Genomic DNA, 16,650 nt, shown 5'->3' with positions numbered 1-16,650 from the left:
AGCAGTGAGGCCGCGCGGGGCGGGGCCGGGTTCCGCCCCGCCCCCTGGGCGCTCGCGGGCCCGCCCTGCCGGCGGCGCCGCACGGCTGAGCCCTGCGGATGGACTGCGCGGCGGCGCCCCCTGGCGCCTGGGCGGCGCCGCCCGCTGGCTCGTAGCCGCCTCCCGCGGCGGCTGTGCGTGCGGCGCGGGGAAGCTGAGGGTTGTGTGGCTGCGTTGGCCCTTCCCGGTTTCAGACGTGTTGGTGCGACTGGGATCGCGCTTCTCGAAATCGACCTCAGCCTGGCCGCCGCCCGGCGCCTACCGTAGAGGCCCTCAGCGCTGGGCCGGGAGGGGCCGGCTGCCGGCGGGGAGCGGCTGCCCCGGGCCCGGGGGTTCCGTAGGGCCGGTTGCGAGTGGCGGTGGTCGCACGAAGCTCAGGCGCTTGGCTGTAAGCTGGGTAGTGGAAAGAAGCTGGAGTGAGAGGGTGTCCCGGTTTTCAAGCCTCTCCCATGTAAGACAGGCCTAACGCGACGATAATCTCGCTGTCGACGAGGAGGCCGATGGCGTCCAGAGGACGCGTTTGCCTCCGCGCGGATTCCGACCGACCGAGCCCTGCAAGCCTTCCTGTTCCGTGCGCCGCTGCTCTTCTCGTACCTCCTCACCAGAATTAACATGTTGGGAAGAGGTAAGGATGTTAGGATTGTCTGCAAGTCCATTAATTAGTTATGTGAAAAGGCATCTTAAGACAAATTAAATGTAAACAAACACCCGACCCTTCAGAATCTTCCCCTCGATAGATTGCGATCACTGGACCTGAGTCTTGAACACAAATACGGCTGAAAGGGCAAGGGGACAAAGCACTTTAAGGGCATGTAAATGTGTATTTAAATAGATGCTTTAACACAACACAAATGACCTAATTTGGATTTTTCTTAAGTGTAAAAGAAGTCATGTTAGTTACTTGCCTCCTGATTTTGCATAGGTATTAAGCATAAAATTAACTGTTGTTTTTTGCATGTGCATGTTCATACTGAAAAAAAAATCTGTCAGTCTCAGCCATTAGGGAGCATTTTAATAAATTTTCAGTGCTGCTTATTACTGTAAGTAGACCTAGTTCTCTTTTTTTTTTTATTTTGCTAAGTGCAAGTGCTTCTTAATAGTAAGCTGACTTACATTGTCCTGTGCTAAATACCCTTTTTAAAGGCTCAAACACCTTCAGAACGCACTGTCTGACCTTAAAACTGAAGATTTTGTTTCTTTGCCATTTACTAGGTAACATAATTACCTCTTTGTTGGGTAAATACCTACTTCCCAGTTTTTTTCCTATCATTCTCTATGCTGTTCACAAACTAGAGAGCAGCCATTCATGTTGCAGCTATTCGCTGAGAACCTAGGAATCCGCAGCTCTTTTGCATGCTGTCACTACCCGGTTTTTACAGTGGTGTTGGGGGCTGGGGAATATCAGACTTTCTCACTTCCAGAAAGTCTTTTATAACTTAATTGAGGCTAACCTCTCTTGGTCCAGCAGTTACAGAAGTAGTCTTGTACATATCTCACCGTAACTGGATTGTTTAAACCATAGGTGTAAGGACGTATCTCACAGAAGCGGAGCTCCTACTGTTCCTGCAAAATCCTCTGGATTTTTTATTAATTTTAAATGACATTTTTTTTAGAAGTTAAAATTTGAAACCTTGCCTGCGAAGGCATTTCTTTATCACTAAATTATACATATGACAATTACAGTTCATGCCTTGCGTGGAATCTGTGACAAGCATGCAAATACTGTCAGCTTAATATTGCAGTTGCCCCGGACAAAGCTTTTGCCGTTATCACTGTATGGTTGAGGTGGGAAGCAACCTCTGGAGGTCATCTGGTCCAATGCCGCTGCTCAAGGAGGGCCATCTAGCAGATGCCCTTCGTCTTTCATGGGGGCTTTGCTGCAGTTGAAGTAAAATGAAAGTGTTTGGAATAGAATATCAAATTCCAGGAACATTCATGCAAAATTGAAAGCAAGATTTTTTCCAAGGAAGTTAAATTTCGTATTTGTATCCTCTGAATTCTAGTTCCTTTATTTACCATTTCAAGTGAAGTGTGAATGGAATATCTAGTTTCTTGGGAGCTACAATCCTATTTCTAAAATTGAATTTGCATAAACAGAAAAAATACGCCTTGCATCTCAGTAGTATTTTTAGGTGTTGCAGTTAATTTGACCCTGGGAACTCATGAGAATGCAGTCAGGCTAACAGGAGATTACTATTTCAGACACTTCTTTGCCAGGGATGGGAACATTTCTAATATTCTAGGTCATCCATGTTTGGTATATGTCAAAGTTTTTATTTTCAGCTCAATTAAATTGTTTTAAGTACTTTAGTGCATCTGCACAGAGCTGCAGATTCTTAGATCTGAAAGCTTTTTTATAGTTATATATTGTTAAAAATCTTTTTACTATCATTTAATTTATTTATACGCTTAATTTTTTTTCCTCTGGCTGCATTTGCCAAGACATGCGGAATAGTAGTACTGTTCCTCAGTCAAGGAAGCATGGAGGATTTTATTTTTTGTCGGCCTTGTTCATGCCTTCACTATCTTGCTATCCTGTCTTCAGTACTCGTGGGTCAGCAGAGGTCACATTTACTTGAGCAGGGACAATTTAATCAAACTGTGATTTCATTACTCTTGTTGTAGGTAATAGAGGTGAGGGGCAAAGTTGCAACTCTGTCATTGGATTCTATAAGCTCTTCTGCTTTGTTTTGGAATCGCCTAAACCAGGTGGAAACTAGCTCACATTCTCAGGGATGGGTTTAGCACAAACATAGCTTGCCACAGAGCCATCAGTTCTAATGAAACAGGAGCACTCACAGGGTTGGGGCGGGGGGAAGTCTCCCTGGTAAAGAGACATTTGTTAGTTTACATTTATTTTCTTATTCCTGGATCTGCGCTTCTCTCCTGTGCATGGTCAGCACACAGGATGGGGCTCAGCTCACTTTCTCACTCTCAAGGGACCAGGAGACTGGTGTGGAGAAAAAGAGTTTATTCTGAGTTTCACCTTAAGTTTGATCGTATTACACTCCCCTGGAGAACAGAGCAGCAAGATTTGAAGCTTCACTGATTCTTCATTGGTCACAGAGAAACTAGTTTTTTTGAACTATGTACTTCAATAGAAAAGAGAGGCTTATTCCACTAGTGCAGATACGAAAAAGTATGCCTAATGAACACAGGTCTGGACAACGGTGGTGATGACATAAATCAGTATGTACTTAATTCCTGTTGACTACGCTGAAGCTAGAGTCCTCAACAAAAATGAATCTTACATATATGGAAATATTGTTGCTAATATGAAGGCTGTAAGTATATGTCAAAATCTAAATATAATTAAAATGTTCAATACTAAGAGTATGTGTTGCCTTTTTTTTAACTGTAAACTATATAAAATGCATCTCTTCACAAAATACCTAGGATTTATGAGCAAAGGCTTATACATACACATAGTCATTTCTCCTTTTTTTCCAAAGTAAATTGCAGGTGGGTTCTAAATACAAACCTGCAGTCCTATGATTCTGCTTCTGTGCATGTCACAGAATATCCAGTTAATTTAAGTAACTAATCTTTAGAATAAAACTTTGTGCACACCAATTTGCAAACCTGTTATGAAATACACTTTTATTTATTCTTAGCTGTGAGCAGAGAGGTACATTTCAACCACATTCTGTTGGAAGCTTACATGTTACAGAGCTTCTGTGGTTTAGTGCAATAGTTTGTCCTAACCTTCTCATGAACACAGTCACTATAATCAGTGTTACATTTACCACACTTGCAGCTCACAGCCACAGGGTAGGAATAATAAGGGATGGTGTGATGAGGACAGCCCGGAATCAGTGCTGTTTGATACAACATCTCTTTATATGTGCACACATTCTGGGACAGAGCACTTTTGAGTAGCAGCTTCTTGCCATTGCTGTCCTACAAAGAAAAAAGAAATGCATTATTCCATTGAAGCATGCGTGAGTGTCAGAAGACTTTTTTTCGGTATTTTCTCAAATGTGCAGAAAGCAAACCTCTTTACACTCAGACTGGCTCTGGTATTTTCAGCTTAATTCTGTTCAGACCTGTCATTTTGAATCTGCATGTGATTTGGGCTCTCTAGCGCTGTAGATACGTCTGCTTTGCTGCAATGGTTTTAACTAATCTGCTTGGCGCAGAGGGCTAACGGTGCTCTATCATCTGTATTGCTACCTACTGACCAAGTTGGAACTTAAAATGCTATGTTGAACAGTGAACTCAAGCATAGTGTTTGGCACGCTGTGGAGATACTCTCCACAGCTAGCTGTCATAACAGTAGTGGGAGTAGAAGTTACCCAAGTAATTTACATTAAATAAGAGTGACTAAATATAATCTGCTTCTCACCTATTCCATCCCAACCCCACAAACTGACTACAGAGGCTCTGCAGTGACTGCAGCAGTCAGTTCTCTGCTATGCCACTGGTGTTATAAACTCCGTAGTTCCGGAGGCTTGGCATTTCTCATTCATACCTTTGCAAAAAGCTATCTTGAAAACAAAACGATAGTGTGATTTTTCCATCTGTAACAAACACTATTAGAACTGGATCATTTACACACAATTTTCCAGTGAGAACAGGCACGTGTTTTGCAGTCATGGCCATTACAGAAACAGCTGTCTAAAACAGAGTAATGCCTCGTACCCGAGTCATGCAAAATCCAGCGCAGATGGTGGTGTTGATGGCCAGGCAGTAGGCACATTCCCTTTTCTCCACATGGATTATATACTCAGAAGGAGCACAAAGTGATGCTGTTTGACCGAAAGTCAGGCCAAAGAGGAGAGACATCACAATGAAGGGACTCATGCTAGATGGGGGGAAAACAAACAAACAAAGCAAACTCTAATTAAAATTAAATGTACCTCCCACCCCTTTTCTCAGAATTTGAGAACACTTATGATAGTCATAGACTAAGATTACTAAAAGGAATCTGAACTGTTTTATCTACAGCCTGACAAATACTTTCCAATCTCAGACCTTTAATTGAAATAGTACTAACAGAACAGAAGGGTAAACAGGCCATTAACAACATAAAACAAATCCGCTTTTTCCACACTAAAGCATATTGTATGGATTTTTTCATTAATGAGTGATAAAATGCTGACACAGAATAACAGCAGGAGCTGAAGAATTTGAAAATGTGACATATGTGAGAAAACATGAGCTCCAGAATTAACCAGAGATGCTAAAATAATCTCACTGGTTTAAAAATAATTTTCTAAAGAAAGCATCTTATAAAATGTTCAAGAGAGAAAAAGCAACAGCTGTGCATATCAGGCATACCACTGTATTTCTTATTTTCCAGTTGGCTTAGAGGCATGATGAAATGGGAACACTGCCAAGAATTAAATAGATTCAAGCAAATTACAACAAAGAACATCAGCAAAGAGTTCACATCAATGAATCCCCACTTTATCTGCCTGTTGTGCTGACCTCATTTCTTAGACCTGCTGGAGGATCCTGAGAACAAAGCTTTGATTAGCTCCAAGACAATTCCAGGGTCTACTCTATAGCCTCTAAACTACAAACTTATGGATATCACCCCCTAGTCTCTTCCAGCTGTCATTTTCCCATAGCAAAAGCCATTCTAACACAGTCTGGTTTACCCTGTAGCTACAACAATGCAAGTCTGGAAAGACCAACCTCTTGTCAGCTGAATTCTTCCCTATTACAGCAACCTGAGTCTGCCTTGAGCTGGGAGAGGCAGTGACCCAGCACAAGCTCTGTGGGTGCTTTATACTCTCCAGGCTAATTCCAGGCTGATCTTTCTGTTTATATAATTGCATCTGAATTGCTGCTTTCTTATCACAAAGTCATCTATTGAAAATTCATACTGAACCACAAAGCAAATGTGATAGGAACAAATGTGTCCATAATATCCTAACCTGGAAACTGGAGCTGGAAATCTAATTATTTTAACAGTCCTTCTCTTCTCAGGCTTTTAAACTAACCACTGCTTTAAAAAAGTTATTATTGATTACTTTAATTGCTACATAGGACAGCAACATCATGACAGCAAGGCTAGCATGGAAATGGAGTCATCCTGAATCACATATGACTAGTTCTACACCTATGTTTTGCAGAAGTTCAATGAAGTCTGGTTCACTCAGTTTGCTCGTTACCAGGAGGCACAACTGAGAGATGCAGTGCTATACACATCAAGTAACAAATCTCAAATCAAAGCAATTTCTCTACAGTGTGGTTAGGTACAGCCTGACTTACCTACTCAAACAAAACAGACTGAGACATTATCTGGCCTTGAACCTACTGAGCAAATACTGATGTAACAAGCAATTCACTCTGAAATACTAATTGATAGGGGAGAAACTTTTTAAGAAACCACTCCTTGTAGCACAACGAGAAGCAAAATATTCCACCAAAACCAGTGAAACTGTCCACAGATGAGGGAAAAACACTCGCATTTAGGACTTTGTGGAACACCTGGGAGGAGCAAAAGTAAGAAAGGGCTGAATCAGCATGTAAGTCTTGCACAGATTCAGCACAAAGCCACTGTCTTCTACTGCTTCATCAGCCTCCAGCCAGCCTTCTCACTGCAGCTCTGTTAACAGTCACTCTTTCAGTTCATCACCCAACTGCCATTTGGACTTTGATTTGATGTATGTCTTATGCAGGTCAACTACATTCTTGATTTACATAGCTATAAGAAATATGATAAAGTTGAGTTTGAGCTGGTAAACATGGTCATTTTGGGCTGTTAGAGGAGTGATCCAGTCAGTCCCGATTGGTGTTTAGCTAATTCCTGTATCATGTTGTCTCCTTTTCCTGTGGTTTCAGACTGCTGCACGCAGCTTTGTGTCTTGGGCTAATTCACCAAGGGTTTTTTTTTGATAACATGATAGAGTTCTGATTCTGTTCAGAGTAGCCAAATGCTTTCTGTTTTCATGGAGTCTTTAATTATGGGTTAATTTCTACCATATAACTTCTCAGGAATTAAATATAACTCTTTCTGGCTTAAGGACATGAGCAGAGCATTAATTGTACTCTCAGTAACATCTGTCCATCTACACTTAGCAACAGAAGTATAACACTGTTATTTTGCTACTACTCCAATACGTTATTTAACTCTGTATTTTTCAGACATATTTTAAATGCAATTAAACATACAGGCTATATGAGTATACACATACATACACCTGTATGTAGATGATGTGTATATATACATACACACACATGGTATGTACACATATACACTGCATATATATGTATGAATTTGGTTGTTTAAAACCTTAATCACAAAAAAAAAAAAAGTTCTTGGAAAATCTGAAGAGTATTTCAAAGGAGACAACAATCCTGAAAGGAAAAGGAAACAATTCATAATAAAACCTGGAAAGGACAAAAAGTGCTCAAAATAAGAATAAGAAATGGCATTCCTAAAGCAAGAATATCATGTGACCCTTGCACGCATAGCTGAAACAGGCACAGCTGATTCTTTTCTCTAAAGATTTGAGTGATTTACAGGCATGGTTTTAGGCAACTGGATCTGTATTTGTACACGCTGGTCCTGAAAGGAACCACAACACCCCTCCATCCAGGTTTAAAGTGTCCTCAACATATCCTATAACAATGCAGGCAGAGGACTGATCAGAGTATGAAGGCTGATAGATATCCTTTGCTGCTTCAAAGAGCTGATTTCTCCAATTTGAGAAAAATTGGTTTAATGGGGCAGGGGGGAAATTCAGATGAACTACGACAGTTATAAAAGGATTAAGAATTTGCTTTAAGAGGATTTAGGGAAATGTCTGCAAACATCAATAGCAAAGAAAAAAATTATAACAATGCTTGAAAGTCTATCATAGTGAAGATTAATAAAGAGACTGCAGCAATAAAAACTATAGCAATGAAAAAAAGAAAACAAACAGCAATCACTGTTAGAAGTGAGAAAATGTATAAAACTTGCACAGGAAGCTGGAATCAGGACAGAGGCCAACTGTAATGTCAAGGGACATTACTAGATGAAGCTAAGTTGTTGATCCAGAGCAAGTGCAAAGTCTTCAGTAAGTACATATGCATTTGAAAATGTAGTGGCTGAACAACTAACAGACATTTGCAACAACAATTATTAAATAAATTGTATAAGAAATAAATATTTTATCATCAACATAATTAGCTAGCTAATTTTAATTTCAACAAGTCTTGGAATACTGAGGAAATTTCAAAACATTAAGAAAAGTGCTAATACTGTGCCAGTGTTTAAGGAGTATGTTGACCCAGGTAACTGTCAACCAGCTACCCGGACATCTATCCCTGATAAATCAGGTAAAATAACAGAATGTTGATACAGGATTTGAGCAATAAAGAATTAATGGATGAGAACATAATTAATGCCTGTCAAGATGGTGTTATGTAAATTATAGAATCAAATCATAGAATCATGGAATAGTTTGGGTTGGCCTGGTTGAACTCCATGAGGCTGGCACGGGCCCACCCTTCCAGCCTGTCCAGGTCCCTCTGGATGGCATCCCTCCCCTCCTGCGTGTCGACGGCACCGCACAGCTTGGTGTCTTCAGCAAACTTGCTGAGGGTGCGCTCTATGCCACTGTCCATGTCGCCAACAAAGATGTTAAACAGGGCTGGTCCCAATACAGATCCCTGAGGAACACCACTCGTCACTGGTCTCCACTTGGACATCGAGTTGTGGACTGCAACTCTTTGAGTGTGACCGTCCAGCCAATAGGTCATGCCACACAAATCTGATTTCATTCTTTAAGGTGATTATAAATTTGGTTGTTAAGGCAATTCCATAGATGCACTGTCCTTAAGTTCCATCTGTCCAGAGCCCTATTGTCATGAAGATTTAGAACTATTAGGCAGAGTCCAACGTGGTGTATGCTGAATGTTGGGAATTATTAATCAGTGGAACCGGTAGAATGAAAAGAATGAGAGGTGGTTGGCGCCCCATCCCTGGAAACATTCCAGGCCAGGTTGGATGGAGCAACCTGATCTGGGTGGAGATGTCCCTGCTCCTTGCAGGGGGGTTGGACTGGGTGGGCTTTAAAGGGCCCTTCCAACCCAAACTATTCTATGAAAATTCACGTATCTGGAAGCACAGTAAGTTAGTCTAAGCGGACCTTGAGACTAATGTGACTGCTGCTGCTTGTACTCAGGTTAGCTCCACACTGATGTGGACAGAGAACCTCTCAGCTACTACCTCTTCTTTGCTGGCATCACGTTAGCCTGCCCATCTGTCAGAGAAGCACTACATATCACCAGAGTGCTATACACATTCACATTCATTCCTCAGTAATTTACCCAAACCGTTAAGCTGGTAGAAAAACTTCTCCTTGATTGTCCTTCTGGATATGACTATAGAGTTAATTCACTAATGACCTCTCTGAACATCTGGTGAGAGTCAGATCCCACTACCTACTGGGAGCAACAAGATAAGACTGTGAGAGGACAACAAAGTCCAGCATGGCAATCTATGAGTGCCCAAGGCTTCTCTCATACAGTTTCCTAAAATCCATAGTTAAAAGTTTGATGCTTATGGATCCTTTTCTTTGGCTGCCCCCCTGCTGACCTGCTGATTATTCAGTGATAGAAGTTTTTAATGTGCTTTTACAGCCATCAGCTTCGTAGCCCTGTTCTGGAACAGTCAGTTACACTGTTAATTATTTATCTTTAACCTTTCTGCTAACTAAACCAATCCATTCACTGACATCAGTTATTTTACACTTTCATTAAGTGAAACACAGTATCCTGATCTTTTACAAGAAGTGTTTTAAGTTATTTCTGCAAACAAAATTTAGTAATCATAAAATTATTGGGTTCACTACCCAGGAATGTCTCTAATGGGCTACAGAAATTCAGTGCATACCAGAAGCTTATATGTAAAAGTAATTTAATAGGATTCTCTGTCACTGACTAATGCTTAAGATAAAAGTAGAAGTTATCACACATTATTCTTACTCTTCCTCTGTTGGTAGTACAATCCACGGAAATCTTTGTGATCTTATGAGCAAGTTAACTTACACAGCAGAGTAACTCTTGTTCCTTCCACTTCCTTGTTTCTTCCACTGCATATAGCACTGTGGATATTAAAATAAAAATTTGTCCATGCCTGCAAACAACAGAGAATTAGAAGCTATGCTGATGAAAAACAAAGCCAATCAGATTTCTAAAAGATTAGTATTCTAGTAGAAGAATTATTTCCAACCCCAACCTGTTGCAGACCTCCATTGATAAAAGTAAATCAGATCCTAATATGCTGCCATAGAAACAAGTGTTTTTGCCAGGTTTTGCATTTAAACAGACTGTGGCTGCTGAATTTTCAAAGCTAATCTGTCTATTGCAAGCCTCTGTAGCTTGAAACATAGCTCTCGTCTCTTAAATTTATAGATTCACAGATGACCACTCTTCTCTCTCTTTCCTAGGATTAGCTGCAGCATTTCCTATGAACCACAGATTAAAACAGCAATTATCTTTGTTACATATCATATGCCAATGATCTCTATTTATGGTCTGAAAATATTTCATAAACCTATTTGCTGTTTGGCTCACATGATAGATAACTTTTTGTATTTGGTTTCATTTCTTTGGAGAGTGCTAGATATTTGTTATTTTAAGATATACAATCATGCTACACTGAGGACAAAAGTTGAAAATACAAACAACAACAAAGACAAGCCAGAAGCCTTCTGCAATATTATCAAGGATGAATGACTATAACCACCCAATATCGTAACAATGCTAAGGCACAGAAGTCACAGACACTTTTCAGTTTCTAAGGGTTGCAGCGTTCTCCTGATTTGACTGGCAACCTGATAAGCAGTCAGTAGGTCATCAGACAGGATCTTCACTGATGAAGATCTGGTATGGAGGTTTGACACTATGCGTGTACAATTGACCTTTTTTAGATCATTAAGCTAATTATACATGCTCAGTACAAACATTTGGGTATGTTTCTGTTTCTCCTTTTATGCTTTGCGCATGAGGTCCCGTAAGATGCTGCTCTTACCCAACATGCATTCCTCTCTTAGCCAATCTCATATGTCCACCTGAAAAAGAAGTGTCTACCACAGCCTGTGAAGCTCGCCAAAGTGAAGGCCTCCCAGTAAGGAGGCCACTCTAAGATTCCAAATAAAAATTAGAATGGCTGTAAGGGAAGAAAAGGGAAGACTCTTTTTCCTCATGAACCCTTGTCCCCAGGATACTCCTGGTAGAGGCAAGGCAAACTAAACTAAATACTTTGGTATCTAGGGACAGAAAAGGTTGTGGGAATAACACTGTTATTCATACTGGATTTTTTTTCTTATTAGGGACATTTGACTCCTGTAACAATTAAAAAAAATATCCTTTTTGTTTAGAAATTTAAAGGAATATTATTATTATTATTATTATTACTGTTTTAGACATACTTGTAGTTTATAATACCTATCATGCATACCTGAGGAAATACCTCTTTTTAATTAAGATTTTAATATCTTCCTTACATATGCTTGTGGAAAACTATTTAAAGCCATTCTTCCAGCATGCTGTCCCATTCTGGAAAAGCAACATTTTAAAGCCACTGTGAAGATCAGCAACTGCTGACATGTAACATTCCCCTTCCTCTCATATTACCCAGTCAGTTTCAATCAGGTGTGGTGAGCACTAGCGTGGGCATACTGACTGATCTCTAATCCCAATGCAGTTTCCATAGAGACATTTCTGTTTCGCCTAGCCCTTCCGGGAGGGTACTAGGGAGCCTGAATGAACAGGCGCATGCTAAGACATGGGATCTGTTACTCAGTACTACCTGCGAGTCCATATACTCCTGCATTTGTCAGCTTGGGTGAGTGCTAAAGTGTGATTTTCTTAAGATCTGTTCTTATTTTCCACAGTCTATTTTGCATTCTGTGCTCTTGCAGCTTTTAAACAAAACAAATTTTTAAACATCATTTTGAAATAATTATCAGTAGTGTTAAGTGACAGTTACAGTGTACCTGGAAGTGCTTGCATATGCTAACTCCCTACTGTAGATTTAAATTCTGGCAGTGGTGACATTCTTCAAGTAAGATACAAAATGCAGGCTTTCTCAAGTTGACAAAATAACCTTGCAGTCTGATTTGAAATACTTGTAATATTATATCCAGTTTTGTCACAATTCTAGAGCATTCAATTTCATGACACATTACATAATAAAAAACACTCTTGCTATGATATGCTGTGCATTTAACAACAAAGAAAACAGACCAAAGAGATATATTTTTGGACCACTTCCTTGGGGAAGGCCTTTCTTTATACAGTGCTACTACAAGGTATGAGTCTCTTGCTGAATCTCTCAGTATTATTCAGCATAGAATTTAAATATAAGTACTAGGTAATAACAGGGCTTGGAACATTCATTTTAAAAATTCAACTTTTGAGTAAACTCCCAACACTCTGTACTAATGAACTAACAAGCTATTAATTTTGAAATTTCCTGTGCTTAATAAAGCCATGATGGACAAATGATACATTTGAATATTTTATGACAGATCTAAGACAAGCATTAGAATATGTAAATGCTCATTATTTGTTTTCTTTGACTTAGAATTGAATTTTCAATTCAACTTTTTAGGCTTTCCTCTCTTCTGCTTTTGTTTTAGACTGTTGTAAGAAACAAGCGTGCTAAAAAGTTATTACTTATCATATAGAAAAAATAACTCTCAATTAAAAGCAAGTATGTGCAACAGAAATTTGAGATCAGGCATTAAACATATGGCCAAGGCAATCAGCCTTGAATTAGCTCTTTTTTTAATATACATTTTCCAATCTATAGACCCAGGGCTACTCAGTTATCCAGTAAGCAAACAATTGTTTGTTCCCAAGGCAACTCAGAAAAAGAAGACAGAGCAGACAAAAAGCTCGAGTTGGTTGTCACTCTGCCACCTACATTTCATAGAATCATAGAATGGTTAAGGTTGGAAGGGACCTTCAAAGGTCATCTAGTCCAACCCCCCTGCAAGGAGCAGGGACATCCCCGACTAGGTCAGGTTGCTCAGAGCCTCACCCAGCCTGGCCTTCAACGTTTCCAGGGGCGGGGCCTCCACCACCTTTCTGGGCAACCTTTTCCAGTGTTCTATAACTCGCATCGTAAAAAATTTTTTCCTAATTTCTAATCTAAATCTACCCCCCTCTATTTTAAAACCATTACCTCTCGTCCTATTGCAACATTTTTATCATTTAAAAGAGCTGTGAGTCAAGCAACATCAGAAATGCTGAAAGCAAGCATTCAGCTGTTCACAACGCTTCCAGTAAACATCGTTGAAGCTCTGACTCTGAATCATACAACCCAGGCTTCAAGCAGCTGTCACTACATGTGACAGCAGCATTTCCTTGAATTTCTGGGGCTAGACCTGGTTATTTTAGTTGAAGCCACAGTACAGATGAAGAGCTCTATCAAGAACCTGATGACAACGTAAAAGTTTGCAGGACTAGGACATACCATTCTGCGAATGGAGGGTGGGGGGAGTTGAAGAGGTGAGAGCACGAAACTGACAGCGTCTGCCTTAGAAAAAAAGGAAAAATATTTAAAGTGCTAGAGAAAAATAAAATTACACACATAGTAAATAAGGATGACAGGAAGAACGCAAGCAGATGTGATAGGCTAGAGCACTGCTCATTCTCCTTGAAGAAGTACTTGACAGAAAAAGAACTGGAGAACTGCGTTAGCAATATTATGAAGGCAATTAATAATATATACCAACACTTCCAAATGCTTGCTTTCAGTTATGGTAACCTGATATTGACAAACTTCTGGATGGAAGCTGCAGGTCCTCAGCTGCTCTGTTGAAAGAAGTAATAAATTGGTATCGGCAGTTTTATCAAGTATATTCTTGCTTGGAAGACGTATTATACTTCAATCACTGAAGGCCACATCCTCCTTAAAACTGATTAGTACAGACTCAGAGTAAAAAGAAACGCGAAAAATATATCATACATATGTATTTCACTGGACATAGCACTTAAAAAAGTGCAAAAAATCTTGTGAAAAAGGCATTTAGAAATAAAGTTATCTTGTTAATACTTTTAAATATATCTCATATATATATATATGAATATATATATATATATATAAAACTTTACTTGTAGTAAATGGGATTAGCCAATAATAAATATAATGGCTAATGTAAGAGTATAGCCTTTAAAACTTTAATAAAATTCCAGATAAAGGCATCAATATTCACTACTATGAATAGCTGCTGACTGGTAGCTTTTGATTTCCACTTTTTTGAATTGTGTGCTACCTGAAAGATTCACAATCCAAAGCACATGCATTTATTAGTTTTCACTTACTTTTGCTGTGCAAGCTGGATCAATGCCTAACATAAAGTTGTTTATATTTTAAGTTTTATTTACTTTATATAGTCCATTCACAGAAACAGGCATAGTATGAAGCAAATACGATTTTACATCCTTCCTAGTTGCTTACATTTCCTGTAAGCTTTCTATAGTGGTACTAACAATATATTTGTAATTTTGCAGATGATTTATACAGTACACATGACACAGTGAGGGTAGCAAGAGGATTATATGATGCACCACGGATTCACAACACTGTCACGACAGTACTGGGAAATAATGAGGTCCTAACTGCTAACTTACCATTTGAGTCTAGATGTGGGCACTATAGACTTGAATTTTCACCCATTTGAGTGGAAAGATTTTTCTCCACCTTCAAGACATTTTAATTATCACAAGACTTACTATGACATGCAGAAACTTTTACAATAGTTAACTTACATTTCTAATTTTTACTGCTTAAGTTTCTTGTCATTTCTTCTCCTACAGTGTCAGATACACCACTATACTGGAAATAATGTTTGGTAGATACCAATTTATTCATGTAAAGTCTCAATGAACAATCATTTACATCCTGATTTTTATAGTAAGGCATTCAAATATCACATATTCTGGAATTAGCAAAGCTATGAATGTGGGTAGGCTAGGCTTGATGTGGATTTTGAATCTTAACTTCAAGATTACAAAATTATAGTTCATGGATCCATATGTGAGCCATACCTGGGAAGACTAGATAGTAGAAGTCTCATTACACTTAAAAAGAAATGGATTTTTTTAATTTTTGATTGCTCAGCAAATAGTCTGCATAGCTGTTGAAGACGTCCACAATAGCAACTGTCAAAATTAGAAATATGCCATCTTGAAGTAACAAACACTGGCAGGTATTTAGATCTTGTATAAAACAACACTTCATATTAAAATAAACAACAAACTGCATATACATGTTGCATTTCTGGTGACTGCATTTTCTTTTTCTTGCAAAGTAGCTGAAGACATAGTAGTAACATCTCAAACTAAAATGAAGAATAACTGACTTTGCATTACATTCTCTGCATCCAGTCAAAAAAAAAAAAAAGTAATTAATGTATCTGGGAGAGATTTAACTTGATTATTTTGCACTACTTACAGCAAGACATCTTTCTTTGAAACAACACACATCTGGAATTTGTGTGTTATAAGCAGCTTCTCTGTTCTGTATTTGGTCTAATTTACACTATTTAAGCAGATATATTATAAAATCTCAATATTCCACAAATACATGCAGTATTTTTCCAGCAAGGAAAGTAATTCTTACTTCTCAAAAAATTTGCTTGCATAACAGATTCCATTTCCAAATATGGAGAAGAAAACCAGTATATTCTTTCAGACCTTTGGAGATTATTTGTCAGTTACACACAATAAAAAAAACCATTATTCCTATCACTGCTTGACAAATAAGGCATAAGGAACCCAAACTACCAGCTTATACATAAAATTGCTGCTCAAAAAGATCAAAATACGTATATTTTGCTACCCACTTCAAATGAATCGAGGACTTTGATTTTTCATAATATTTTAGGATGTACCTGTAGTTTTCTTGTTATCTGTAGGCTCTCAGGCAAGTTCTTCTTGTTGTTGTGAAACCAAGATTAATCAAGGATTAACGTAGAAATACATGCTATTCTGAACTATTCTTAAGGCTTACGTGGCAGAAGCTGTTGAGTCTTTAGGAAGGTTGCCTGGTGATTTATATCCGTGTTCTAATACATAAAGCAACAACATTTGGTCCCACACTTGATGTTTCAGATAAATAATTTAATGACACCTTAACACTGTTTTTACAGTCTTAAAGGACTGCATATTTTATTCTTTTTGAAGCTCAAATCTTTTTAAACCAGAGTGATTCTATTGAAAATTCAATTTTGAACTGTTTTAAAACTGTTTTAGCATACTGAAATAGCAGCTACTGAAAACAAAACAGTCTACAAAGACAGTTCCAACATTCAAAATTAACAAAAAAGCAAAATGACTTCAGGTAAAAGTACATGCATTTTAACAGCTTCAGTATTTCTTGCACTAAATAATATCCTTTTGTGAATTACATATTAAGAAAAAGAGTAAATTGAAAACAACAAAACTGGATTTCTTTAAAACCAGTATTTCTAATGCCAAACTTGTTTTTTCTTTTTGAAATAACTTTCTATGTAGTTATACTTATTTCTAAATGTAAAAATGGGCTAATTTGTCTCCTGACTTTCTATAGCATATGGAATGAGATGTAGAAAATGCTCTGCAGGTTGATGTAGTTATTTACCTATGAAGTTTATGTGTATAAAGGAAGTTAATGTTAAA

At 38.6% G+C, this 16,650-nt stretch overlaps 1 protein-coding gene across 1 annotated transcript; it reads right to left on the bottom strand.

The window, feature by feature from the left end:
* Positions 1 to 3,696: 3,696 nt before the first annotated feature.
* Positions 3,697 to 4,842, bottom strand: TSHB (thyroid stimulating hormone subunit beta). Its single transcript, XM_010123708.2, has 2 exons — positions 4,681 to 4,842; positions 3,697 to 3,939 (listed from the first exon to the last, which is right to left on the bottom strand). The coding sequence occupies exons 1-2, from the start codon at positions 4,840 to 4,842 to the stop codon at positions 3,697 to 3,699; spliced, it is 405 nt and encodes a 134-aa protein (XP_010122010.1).
* Between the last annotated feature and the right edge of the window lie 11,808 nt (positions 4,843 to 16,650).

The sequence above is a fragment of the Chlamydotis macqueenii genome, chromosome 23 (assembly GCF_036417535.1).
Source record: "Chlamydotis macqueenii isolate bChlMac1 chromosome 23, bChlMac1.mat, whole genome shotgun sequence".
In the NCBI taxonomy this organism is placed as follows: domain Eukaryota; kingdom Metazoa; phylum Chordata; class Aves; order Otidiformes; family Otididae; genus Chlamydotis; species Chlamydotis macqueenii.
This window is presented reverse-complemented; position numbering and strand designations above follow the sequence as displayed.

Coding starts and splice junctions, on each gene's coding strand:
- TSHB (XM_010123708.2), bottom strand. CDS start 4,842: ATGAGTCCCTTCATTGTGATGTCTCTCCTCTTTGGCCTGACTTTCGGT. Junction 3,940..4,680: donor CTGGATTTTGCATGACTCGG/GTACGAGGCATT, acceptor TTTTCTTTGTAG/GACAGCAATGGCAAGAAGCT.